Source organism: Leucoraja erinacea, chromosome 18, assembly GCF_028641065.1.
Source record: "Leucoraja erinacea ecotype New England chromosome 18, Leri_hhj_1, whole genome shotgun sequence".
NCBI classification, from domain to species: domain Eukaryota; kingdom Metazoa; phylum Chordata; class Chondrichthyes; order Rajiformes; family Rajidae; genus Leucoraja; species Leucoraja erinaceus.
This window is the reverse complement of record NC_073394.1, coordinates 11,490,680-11,503,877: the sequence shown is the minus strand read 5'-3', so window position 1 is coordinate 11,503,877 and position 13,198 is coordinate 11,490,680. Positions and strand designations below refer to the sequence as shown.

General features: G+C 48.2%; 1 protein-coding gene across 7 annotated transcripts in view; it reads right to left on the bottom strand.

Moving 5' to 3' along the window:
- Positions 1 to 13,198, bottom strand: part of LOC129705639 (liprin-beta-2-like) — a 136,444-nt gene that overhangs the window by 1,765 nt on the left and 121,481 nt on the right. For all 7 annotated transcript variants that reach the window (XM_055649290.1, XM_055649292.1, XM_055649294.1 and 4 more), the window contains 7 exons: positions 12,676 to 12,844; positions 10,549 to 10,687; positions 8,340 to 8,468; positions 6,552 to 6,702; positions 5,796 to 5,907; positions 4,279 to 4,367; positions 2,674 to 2,796 (listed from right to left, as the gene is read on the bottom strand). In XM_055649290.1, coding sequence (XP_055505265.1) covers positions 2,674 to 2,796; positions 4,279 to 4,367; positions 5,796 to 5,907; positions 6,552 to 6,702; positions 8,340 to 8,468; positions 10,549 to 10,687; positions 12,676 to 12,844 — 912 coding nt within the window. The remainder of the gene's footprint in view (positions 1 to 2,673; positions 2,797 to 4,278; positions 4,368 to 5,795; positions 5,908 to 6,551; positions 6,703 to 8,339; positions 8,469 to 10,548; positions 10,688 to 12,675; positions 12,845 to 13,198) is intronic.

Sequence of the window (13,198 nt, the reverse complement as noted above, 5' to 3'; positions counted from 1 at the left end):
TATCTGCATTAATGTCCATTAAAGGTTATACACAAAGTACTGGATTAACTTAGCGGGTCAGGCAGCATCTCTGGAGAACTTGGGTAGGTTAGGTTTTACATGGGTCGGATAGGTATAGAGGGGTATGGGGCAAACACAGGCAAGTGCGACTGGTGTAGATGGGGTATTTTGGTCCCTCTTAACTCTCTCCCCTCTCAACATTAACATAGACCCTCCAGTTTTAGAATCCTCTACTGTCGGGAGAGGACTGAGAGGACATAGGAAGAAAAGATTTACGATGTTGCCAGGACTAGAGGGTGTGAGCTATAGGGAGAGGTTGAGTAGGCTGGGTCTCTTTTCCTTGCAGCGCAGGAGAATGAGGGTGATCTTATAGAGGTGTATAAAATCATGAGAGGAATACATCGAGTAGATGCACAGAGTCTCTTGTCCAGGATAGGTGAATCGAGGACCAGAGGATATAGGTTTAAGGTGAAGGGGAAAAATTTAATAGGAATCTGATGGGTAACTTTTTTTACACAAAGGGTGGTGGGTGTATGGAACAGGCTGCTATGAACTGTCTGCTATCCCAACATTTAAGAAACTGTTAGACAGGTACATGGAAGGCAGCTGGGACTAGTGTAGATGGGACATGTTGGCCGTTGTGGGCAAGGTGGGCCAAAGGGCCCGTTTCCACGTTGTGTCCCTCTATGACCGTGAGCGTTCATTTTATCCATGTCCCTCATGAACTTGTACTTGGGGGATCCATGACAGAAGCCTCCTTGTGGCGCTCCCTGGAAGCCACGACGCGATGCGCTCTGTGACGTGTCGGGCGACAATTCTGTCAACATGTTGGACAACGACAGAAGCCGACGGTGAGCTACATCGTCTGACACACGAGCAAATGGTGAACTTGTACACCTAAATAAGGTCACCTCTCAGCCTCCTACAGTCCAAAGTAAAATTTATCCTGCCTATCCAAACTCTCCCTATAACTCAATCACGCAAGCCCAGGTAATATTCTGGGGATGAATCTCTTCTGCACCCTTTCCAACTTTAATCATATCCTTCCAGTAGCTGGGGAACCAGAATATGTGGGAGAGTTTTGCAAAGTGAATGCAATTTTCTTCAAACCTCCCCTGAAAATTCCAAGATTCTTGTAGAAGGATTGTCTAAACAAATGGCAGTAGTTATCAGGCAACGGAATCATCCTACCACAACCAGAAAGCAGTGCTGAACTACTATCTACCTCTTTGATGACACTTGGACTATCCTCGACCAGACTTTTCTGACTTTACCTTGCACTAAACATTATTCCCTTATCATGTATCTATACACTGTAAATGGATTGATTGTGATCATGTAGTCTTTCTGTTGACTGGTTAGCACACAACAAAAAACTGTTCACTGTTCTGCTGACTGGTTAGCACACAACAAAAAAATGTTCACTGTACCTCGTGACAATAAACTAAACTGAACTGGAAGAGCTAAGTGTGGAAGTGAGGTCAGATGGATCCCAAGGGAATGAGGGTTCACAAGGACAAGGGGAAGTTCGGCATGACTTTGCCTCAATTGTTAATCGATAAACTGAACTGGAAGTAAGTGTGAAGTGAGGTCAGATTCCCACTGACTTCACAAGGACAAGGAAGCCTGACTTTGCCTCAGTTAATTGATGCACACATGCTCTCATAAACAGCGCTCTGATTCGGACAAGAAAACACGTGGCTTAAGAACAGTAGCTACGTTTCTGGACTAGAAGCCTGGACGTGAACTGGAGACACAAGTTCAAATCCCACCAGAGCAGCTGGCAAATTTACACTTAAATGAATCTGGAATTAAAAGTTATGTCACTATTGGCGATTCCAAATCTTAGTTGGTTTAGTTTAGTTTAGAGATACAACGTGGAAACAGGCCCTTCGGCCCACCGAGTTCACACTGACCAGTGATGCCCACACACTTATACTATCCGACACACACTAGGGATAATTTACAATTATGCCAAGCCAATTCACCGACAAACTTACATGTCTTTGGAGTGTGGGAGCAAACCGGAGATCCCGGAGAAAACCTCACGGGGAGAACGTACAAACCGGTGGATTGTGGTAAGAATCCACCATTAGGCGAGAAGAGATTTCAACGATTCAAATCTGGTTGATTCTGTAATTTGGTCCTTGGTTCTGCGCAGACTTTGTTCTCTGTGCTACGACACACTGTTGCACAACAAAGCATCGAAGGGGCCCAGGGCCCTTCATCGACACGTGACAATGGGAGACCCCATGGGGCCCCAGTCTTAGTCACGTGTGTGACCAAAAAGATGAAACATTGTGAAATACATCTCTTCTAATTCTGAAAGCATTACAGGTGCATTGTTTTGTACTATATATATATGATCCATATTTATTTTCGGTTTATCGTGAAATTATTTATATGTCACGCTGACAATGTTTGTTTAGGGTAGGAGGTAAAATACGACTGGTCACATGTGTGACACCACACGGAAGCAGTGCACAAACTGAATTTTAAAAAGCTAGAATGTTCATATCTGTGGCAGACATGCATTATAGTTCTGTGGGTAGGAAAACAGTAAGGCATAAGATTAATCTCTTACAAGAATCTTTTTAATGTATCACTGAGTGTGATGACATATGGTCACGTGTGTGACATGCCGGGTAAACATTCCGAAGAATGGGCCCTTACCTCATCAGAAGGTCGACGTCGCAGGCAGTTTGGGTGGAACTTGTTGGCGTGTAGCACATGGATGGCACACTTGATGCTCAGGTGATGCAACTGACTGGTAACCTTCAAGAACAAGAGGTCGTTCTGCAATAGAACAAAAGAGTATCACCCAGCGGTATCACCTGTTGCCAACGCATAAAACATGAACAAATGCAACAAGGAACAAGCCCTTCAGCCCACCCTCTTTGCACCTGCCATGATTCTACTTTAAACTAATCCCATCTGCCTGCACCCCTCCATTCCCTGCATATCCACATGCCAGTACAGTACTAGTGGAAACATCCTCTCTACATTCACTCTATCCAGGCCTTTCAATATTCGGTAAGTTTCAATGAGGTGTCCCCTCATCCTTCCGAATTCCAGTGAGTACAGGCCCAGCGCCTTCAAACGCCCATCATATGTTCACCCAATAATTCCTGGGATCATTCTGTTCAGTCAGTTGGTGCATGACCCGCTGAGTTCTTCCAACACTTTGTTCAAGAGTCAAAGGACGTTCCTTAGCAAAGTTAGCATGCATGAAATGCGATTGACTCACTACTGGAGATACAAAGAGTCGGAGAGGTTGGGTTGAAGGAATGGATGGAACACTGGTGCAGCTAGTACAGTTACCTCACAGTTCCAGTGGCCCAGGTTCAATCCTCCCCTCGGGTGCTCTCTGTGAGGAGTTTGCACGTTCTCCCTGTGACCATGTGGACGTTCTCCAAGATGCTCCAGTTTCCTCCCATGTTTCAAAGTAATTTGTGTTGGTGCGATAATCGCATGTTGCCGCTGGTCTGTAGGTGAGCGGTAGTAGTTTGGGAGGAGTTGATGGGGATGTGGGAGGGGTAAACTAGGTTTAGTGTGAATGAATGGATGATGACTGGTGCAGAGTTGGTGTTCTGAAGGGCCTGTTTCCAAGCTAAGGTATCTTTATTGACAGAAGTTGATTTGAAACCCTTCTCTTTTGACTTTACTTCAGAGATACGGTATGGAAACAGTCCCTTCGGCCCACCGAGTCCACGCCAATCAGCGATCTCCCCGTACACCAGCATTACCCACACACTAGGGACAATTTTACAATTTTTACCCAAGCCAATTAACCTACAAAACTGAAGGTACACAAAAAAGCTGGAGAAACTCAGCGGGTGCAGCAGTATCTATGGAGCGAAGGAAATAGGCAACGTTTCGCCCCGAAACGTTGCCTATTTCCTTCGCTCCATAGATGCTGCTGCACCCGCTGAGTTTCACCAGCTTTTTTGCGTACCTTCGATTTTCCAGCATCTGCAGTTCCTTCTTAAACCTACAAAACTGCACTGCTTTGGAGTGTCGAGGGAAACCGGAGCACCTGGAGAAAACCCACGTGGTCACAGGGAGAACGTACAGACAGCACCCGTAGTCAGGATTGAACCTGGGCCTCTGGAGTTGCGAGGCAGTAAGCTTCCCGATGCGCAGCTGCACAACCTTCACGTGCCGCGAGTTGTTTGTTTCACACCACGGGACGCCAAATTGTTCAACATTTCAGACATTCGTTCATTCCAAGAGATCATAATCGGATTTGCAGGGCGGGTCGGCAACTGGTTAACTCACCACAGTGAGGTACTGCAACACTCGGCCATCAACCCTAGACTCCGTGAACTGGTCCTTGTACTGAGGCAGGCCAATGTCATCCAGCCAACCTGAGACACAACACAACACAAACAGGGTCAACAGAGGTGAACGCAAGACAGCTTAATGCCGAATATCACCCCCACAGAACAAGAACAGGCCATTCAGCCCACAATGCCTGTGCCAAACAAGATGCCCAGTTAAAATAATCTCCTCTGCTGCACGTGTCCCATATCCCTCCATATCCATGTGCCTATCCCAAAGCCTCAAGCACCACTATCATATCTGCCTCCACCAACAACCCCTGGCACAGCGTTGCAGGCACCCACCATTCGTTCTTCCCCCGCACAATTAAAGCATGGAATAATCTCCACCCAACTATAGTTACCCAACCAGATGCAACTAAATTTAAAGTAGCTCTTTCTTCCCAATAACTCTTTCTGGCTTAAGTCCTCCCTCCACCACCTCCAGTTTAAATTCCATGTGGAATATTTTGGAGGACCAAGAAACCAACAACAAGATTCACCGTGTATTAGTGTGGGACACAAATCCCTCGCAGCTCTCTCGTGCCGAGACCCATGCGGGTGAACGCAACTGGTTTAAAACAAACTCAGGAACAGCACCAGCTGTTTGATTGCAGCATGGACATAGGCCCCACGGCCCACTGTGTCCACGCCGACTATTCACGACCCGTTCACACTAGTTCTATGTTATCCCACTTCCGTATCCACTCTCTACACACTGGGAGCAATTTACAGCAGCCACTAAACCTACAAAACCACATGTCCCTGGGATGAAACCAGAGCACCTGGAAGAATCCCACACGGTCACAGGGAGGACATGTGGCCACCACACAGACTGCATCCAAGATCAGGATCGATCGGCGGTCTCTGGGGCAACTGCTCTGCCAGCAACCTTTTCTCATCTAAGTCTCTGATCCAAAGGGTGTCGTTGACACTGGATGAAGATCTCTGCTCGGTTCCACACTTGGGGCCAGGAGAAGCATCAAGATCAGCTCACAGAGTGATGTTCGGACATTTTATATAAAGCAACAGAGAGCACCGGGCCTCAGCTTCTATTCAACGCAGCAGAAATTTGTCGCTACTGAATGATCTTTAGACTTTAGATACGCAAGGCGGAAACAGGCCCTTCGGCCCACCGAGTCCACGCCGACCAGCGATCACCCCATACACTAGCACTATCCGACACACGAGGGACAATTTACAGAAGCCAATTTACAGTACCTACAAACCTGCACGTCTTTGGAGTGTGGGAGGAAACCGGAGCACCCAGAGAAATCCCACGAGGTCACGTGGAGAGGGTACAAACTCCGTACACACAGCACCCGTTGTCAGGATCGAACTGGTGTCTCTGGCGCTGTGAGGCCGTAGTTCTACCGCTGCGGTATTGTGCTGCCCGGATCATTGACTGTGGTAGAAGCTCAACATTGTGAAGACCAGGCAGATAGACCTTGGTCTGCAGGCGTGGACTGTACTCACGTGTCACCCAGATGTGGTTAAGCTTCCCAGCGCTCTCGTTCAGCCCACTCTCCACTGCCTTCTGTAGCACCTGAATCTTCTTCCTGTGCAGCGGGTGTTTGATTCCCAGCTCCTGCATCCAACGTTATTAGAGGAGAGAAAACACACAGAATCAAGAGAGAGTCATTTATTTATTTATCAATTCACCATACCCAAGCCAATACCCCAGGGATCTTCGAAGCCTATGGAGGAGACACAAGAAATTGCTGATGCTGGAATCTTATGCACAACACAAAGTGCAGGAGGAACTCTGTGGGTCAGGCAGCAGGTTAGTTTAGAGATACAACCTGGAAACAGGCCCTTCGGCCATCCGAGTCCGCACCGACCAGCAATCCCCGCACACTAACTAGCACTATCCCACACAATTTACAACATGACCAAAGCCAATTAACCTACAAACCTGTACATCTTTGGAGCGTGGGAGGAAACCGGAGCACCCGGACAAAAACCCGCATTGTCACAGGGTGAACGCACAAACTCCGTACAAACTGCACCCATGGTCAGGATCGAACCCGGGTCTCTGGCGCTGTAAATCAGCAACTCAACCGCTGCTTTTACAGCCGTCCTGCTATAAAAAGGGCACAGGATTGTAGGGCTGAATGGTCATTCACCCGCAACAGATCATCAGCTCCACCCGCAGTGACGGAGCCGTACGCCGTGTAACCCACCACTCCGGCGTTTGTCCGGTGAACCTGGCTCGGCGGGACGACATCTTACCTTCTCGAGCTCCTGAGGTGTCGCCATCAATAGTTTCTTCCCAGATGTTACCCACTGCCTGGCCAACGCCACGTACTGACTGAGGCCAGAGTCCTCAAGCCAAGCGCACACCTGGTCCGTTGACCACTGGTGGAAAGGCGTGTTTGGATCTCTGAAACATAACGTCATAGGAGGGGTTTTACTGTGGAGTTAAGCAACATTCGGGGAAAGAAACAGGCCATTCAGCCCATCGGGGCAACAGTAGTGTGATAACAAGGAACCACAGAAGTCGGTTTATACCAAAAAAAATAAAACACCAGACACAAAATGCTGGAGTAGCTCAGCGTGTCAGACAGCATTCCTGGAGAACAAGGATAGGGGATTAGTTCAGTTGTCGGTGGTTATGGGGAGAAGGAAGGAGAATGGGGTTGAGAGGGATAGATAGTTCAGCCATGATCGAATGGCAGAGTAGACTTGATGGACCGAATGGCCTAATTCTGCTCCTAAACATGCCAATCAATGTTCTCCAGGGACACTGCTTACCTGCTGAGTTATTGCAGCATTGTGTATCAATCATTGGGGCACGGAGGTGTTTTCTTGGGGACTGAAAAGAGCTGAAAAACTGAAAAAAACTGAAAAGAGCATCCAGGAATAAGGGGGAGTACGGTGACATGGTGCAGAGATGAAGGATCATCCTTGATCCTATTGAATAGAGGCAATTATAAGGCGGACAGTCAAGACTGTGGGTTAATGCAATTGAAGGGATTGCCCTGCTGTAGAACTGACGGACATAACAGGCTGTGTGGCCTCCTCTGCGTTGCGATAAGCAAGCTTCATAAATAAAGACCATACGAGAAAAGCTTAGCGTTCATAATTATCTGGACAAGATCCCCCTCCTACTTTAAACATGCAGGCACCTTACGTCTTATGCGGGAGTTATATTCTTGAAAAGCAGCTCGTAATTAAATCATGTGAAAATTATACATGTGCCCGACTGCACTGTCATGTGTAAATTTGAGTGCATCATTCCATATGCAGGCGTGTACATCAGACTGTGGTCTGAAATGAACATGCACGTTATTTCAAAAACGCACAAGTCAATCACATAAAACGCAAGGTGCCTGCATTCTCTGCCAACATGATACGTGGGCAGGGAAGGTTTGGAGGGATATGGACTAAATGCAGGTAAATGGGACAAACTTGGATGGGGCCTCTAGGTCGGCATGGATGAGTTGGGCTGAAGGGCCTGTACCCGTGCTGTATAACTCTTGTATCTGTACACTGTGGATGGCTCAATTGTAATCGTGTATTGTCTTTCCACTGACTGGATAGCACGCAACAAAAGCTTTTCACTGTACCTCGGTACATGTGACGATAAACTAAATACAACTGTGACTCCAACTTGTCAGATTCATATTGCTAACAGCATAGGAGGGCCGTTCAGCCCATCGGGGGTATGACATCTTGAGAGTCATGTCAACAGTCCTATTCCCCCCAGTAATCTCACTGGAACCCATTCTTTCACTGATTCTCTTACCACTCACCCAGGAGTAATTAACAGTGGCTAATTGACCATCCAACCTGAACGTCCTTGTGATGCGGGAGGAGAATGGAGTAGCCAGAAGAAACTCTCGGGGAGAACATGCAAACTCCACCAACAACACCGGAGGTCAGGAGCGATCCTGGGTTTTTAGAACACCGAGGCAGCAGCTCCACCAGCAGTGCTGCTCTGAACCTAATCATCATCTCAACATACACCCACTTTAACAGCTTTGCTCCCCAGTTTTGTGGCAACACTTTGAGACTCACATCCGCAGACCGGAGAACTCCCCGGACCGTGTCAGACAGGGACCCGCGGTCGCTCGTAGTCCGCCTCTCTTGAACTCCGTTGTGCCCTCGTCGTCGTCCTGGAGCGAGCTCGAATGCGTCCTGCGTATTCTAGGTGATGGAAGAGCGAAGGAAGAGAGAAGGATGGTTACAGCATGGAAGGAGATCTTGCGCCCCATTACGTTTACCCAAGAGCAAACCATCTTCCCATTTCCCCCACCTTTCCCCCCACAGATACTACAATTCATCACAGATACTGTATTTCACTCATTCATTACAAAATGGAGCATTGCTCGCTCTGCAAAACTACATACAAACATAATTGAAGCAGGCCGTTCAGCCCTACAAGTCTGCTGCCCCATTCAACTGACCATGGCTTGGTCAGTTCCCTCAAATTGGAGATGCTCGAGATCTTCAAGTTCCTCTGTGTAAATATCACCAACAATGTGTCCTGGACTAACTACATTGAAGCTACAGTCAAAAGCGCACACCAACGCCTCTACTTCCCCAGAAGATGAAGAAAGTTTGGCATGTTTTATCAGCTTCCATAGATGCACTCACTTACACTGCATAACACATCTCATCTGAATGCATCACAGCTTGGTCTGGCACCAATTCTGCCCAATACCACAAGAAATGGCAGAGAGTCGCCCAGTCCAAACGTTTCCATCCTGGGAAAACGTTGACGATCGCCAACCCTACCTCTGCCTTGCATAATTAAAAAAAACCTTTATCAGCACTCACCGCAACCTCTAACGCTCAAGAGAAAAGAATCTAAGTTTGGCTAACCTCCCCAAATAGGCGATGCCCTCTAATCCAGGCAGCATTTTGATAAACCTTTTCTGTACCCTCTTCAAAGCCTCCCCATTCTTTCTGCAATGAGGTTTCCAGAACTGCACACAATAACCAAAGTCCTATAACAATGCAACATGATTGTTATACTCAATGCCTCAAACAATGCAGGCAAACAAACTCGAGGCCTTCGTTACCACCTCTTCTATGTCTATTGCTACATTTAAAAAAAGTTGTGCATATACGTGTTACTTTTTAAGGCCCTTGACTCAGTCCTGAACATCAATCATCCATCACGGGACAGTGGTTTAGCTGGACGAGCATCTGCCACACAGCGCCAGAGACCCCGGTTCAATCCTGACCTTGGGTGCTGTCTCTGTAGAATGTGCACGTTCTCCCTGTGACTGTGAGGATCTCCTCCAGGTGCTCCGGTTTCCTACCACATCCCAAAGACGTGCGGGCTGGCCCGCTTGTAAATCGCCCCTGGTGTGTAGGGAATGGAACCGAAGGTGTGGTAACATAGAACTCGTGCGAATGGGTGATCGATGGTTGGCATGGACTCGGTGGGATGAATGGCCCATTTCAATGCTGTATGTTTCCGTCAATCAAAATCCCATTTGATCCGGCCCTTATTCTCACCATCTCCCCTCACAGACCCATCTGTTCAATAACACCCCCTTTGGCTATCTTTAATTGGACTTTATCTTGCACTGATGTTGTACCTTTATCCGTACACTTGTGGACGGCTTGAATGTAACCACGTGTAGTCTTCTCTTTGACTGGATAGCACGCAGCAACAGCTTTTCACTGTACCACGGTGCCAGTGGCAATAATAAACTAAACTGAATGAACAAAAAGCACCCGGGGCAATTTACTGCAACCAACTAACTAAAGAACCAAAGGTACACAAAAATGCTGGAGGAACTCAGCGGGTGCAGCAGCATCTATGGAGCGAAGGAAATAGGCAACGTTTCGGGACGAAACGTTGCCTATTTCCTTCGCTCCATAGATGCTGCAGCACCCGCTGAGTTTCTCCAGCATTTTTGCGTACCTTCGATTTTCCAGCATCTGCAGTTCCTTCTTAAATACTTCATAACTAAATAACCAGCAAGTCTTTGAGATCCGGGAGGAAACCCAGGCAGTCACAAGAAGAGCGTGCAAACTACGCACAGCCAGCACCGGAGGTCAGGATCAGGCCAGGGTCTCCGCATCCATGAGGCAAAGGCTCTATTAACCGGCCCGTTGCATTTGCTTTTAAAGAGAGTGCAGCAATTCAACACAATTCCTCCCGCGCGTTGCTCCTGGGAACAGAGCGCCCTGTTACAGCAGAGTTAACAGCTAGGCATCAATCACACGACGAACTTCCCACGTGGCGGAAAGGCCAGAGATTCCAACTCACTTCCCCAGGAATTTCTTGAGTCCTTTGTTCTTTTTGTTCTCGGAGGAAATCGAAGGGAACTGGTCTGCCTCGGTGGTGGAGGAGGGAGGTGAGAGGTCAGGCGAGCTCAGGGTGGAGTCGACACTTCTCTCTGCCTCTCCTAAGGGGGAGGAAAACATAGTTTGAAGTTTAGTTTGGTGATACAGAATGGAAACAGGCCCTTCAGCCCACCGAGTCCACACCGACCATCGATCATCTGTTCACGGGTTCTATATTATCCCACATTTGCAACCACTCCTGACACCCTGGGGCAATTTACAGAAATGAATGAATCTACAAACCACGCACGTCTTTGGGATTTGGTGGGAAACTGGAGCACCCTTTGCTAATCCATGTGGTCACAGGGAGAATGTGCAGATTTTACAGAGACAGCACCCGAGGTCAGGATCGAACCGGGGTCTCTGGCGCTGTGTGGTCAGATCTTGTGTTCTCTTGGAGTTACACAGCGTGGAAACACTGTTGCCCCACTACACTAGTCCCAGCCTGCGTTTGACCCATATGTCTAAACCTGTTCGTGTGTTTAAGAGGGAACTGCACGGTGGAAGTTACACAGCGTGGAAACTCAGGGGTGCCCATCTATGGAGCCAAGTTGCCCCCTTCTACACTAGAAGAACCTGGCCCGCGTTGCCTACCCGCTCCATCCCTCTAAACCTGAGTTTAGCCATGTTTTGTGTACCTGTGTCAAATGTTTTTTTTTTAAACGTGGCGATATTACCCGCCTCAACTATCTCCTCTGACAGCTCGATCCTGTCAGAGGAGCTGTCTGGTGTGCCTGGTGTAGGGAGTTCCTCTCGCACCCCTCCCCTCACTTTAAAATGGTGCCCTAACTATTGAAGCAGATCTGTCCATCCCTGGCTATCTGTCCATTACAGTGGTCAAAGAAATGAAAGGATCAGTGACAGTTCCAACCCTAAACTGCCCATCTTACAGCCCTCTCTGGAAAAAAATAATTCTCCTTTAATCACCATTCTTTAATATCTCACCCAGTCTAAAATTGCACTCGTAGCAGCTTTTAATAACCCACCCAGTCTAATCCCTCTCTTCACAACCTCAAATACCCCACTCAGTCTAATTCTCCTTCCGACCCTTGTATAAACTTGGTCTGCGACCTTTGTCTGAATGTCATTAGGTAGGTTGTTGCATTTCTGATTAAACAGAGCCACAGGCAGACTGCTTTCTGGAAAGGGTGCAGTGCTAAATTAAAGTTTACACTGTCAACACGTCAGGATCTTGGCAGTGGACTCAGACCGTGTACACTTCAAGTTCACTGCCTGGGATCCCAACATCTTGAGCTCAGACAGTCTCCCTGCCAGAACTGCTGGGAAGTTGGCACTGGCAAGCTGTTGTTGGCTGACACCCAACATGACAAAGCTGTACCTTGCTTCTCCGCAGACATGTTCATCCTTGTCAGAAAGCAATGAACATAGAACAGCACGGGAACAGGACCTGCAGTCCACACTGGCTGTACTGAAGCGGGGCCTGACATCGCCCTGCGCGGCTTAAACAGCCGCAGGACTTGCTAGCGCCCGCCGGGGGCTCCAACATCAAGACCCGGAGCAGGGCCTTACATCGCCCAGCGCGGCTTTAAATGGCCGCGGACTTGATAGCGCCCGCCGGGTGCTTTGACTTTGACATCGGGAGTAGAATGGAGAGCAGGGGAGAGACAAGACTTTGCCTTCCATCACAGTGAGGAGGAGATTCACTGTGATGGATTTGTGGAAATTGTGTTGCTGTGTGTCTTGGTCCTTTTCTTGTATGACTGCAGAAACCAAATTTCGTTTTAAACCTCATGTGAGGTTCAAATGACAAATAAATGGTATTGTATTGTATTGAACATTACGCCATGTTAAACTATTCCCCTCTGCCTGCTATTCCCCTATGACCCATAACCATAGGATTAGTGTACACGGGTGGTTGGCATGGACTCAGTGGGCTGCAGGGCCTGACATTGACACGACGGGCTGAATGGGCTCTTTCTGTGTTGTAGTTCCTGCGAAGGGTCATCCCAGCACTGGCACGATGGGACAAATGGTGCGCTGTGAGACTCCATGGACCATTTGAGAGACAAATGTTACCAGTCAAACTTACTCAGATTGGTTGCCTCGCTCTCCCAGTCTACAGGAGCTCCTGATGTTGATGTTGGGCCTGAAGCCGGCCTTGGGCTCCGGGGGAACTGGTCAGAGTTGGCCAAGTGATTGGACGGCGGAAGTTTCCCCGGGAGGGTCTGGTATTTGCTGTCGTCCAAGTAAGGCTTGCCCTGCCGGACAAAGTCAAGAGGCACGGAATAAACGTCCACTCATCCCGAAGACTCGCGAGGCTGCAGATGCCGGAATCTTGAGCTAAAAGATACAAACCTCCCAAGGAACTCAGCAGGTCCGGCAGCATCTGCGGAGGGAAAAGGACAAGCAACCTTCCGGGTCGGGACTTATCTTTTATCCGGACACAAGGTGATGGGAAGGAAGAAGCTGGCCTCCCAAACCTGCTCCCTATCCCCCACCATGATCTTAGCTACAGGGCTAAACTTTTCCTCCCTGCACCTTCACTCTCTCAAAAACCCATTCTCAAATCTATAACGTGGTGTTTGAGACATTGGACACAACATTCTAAATCC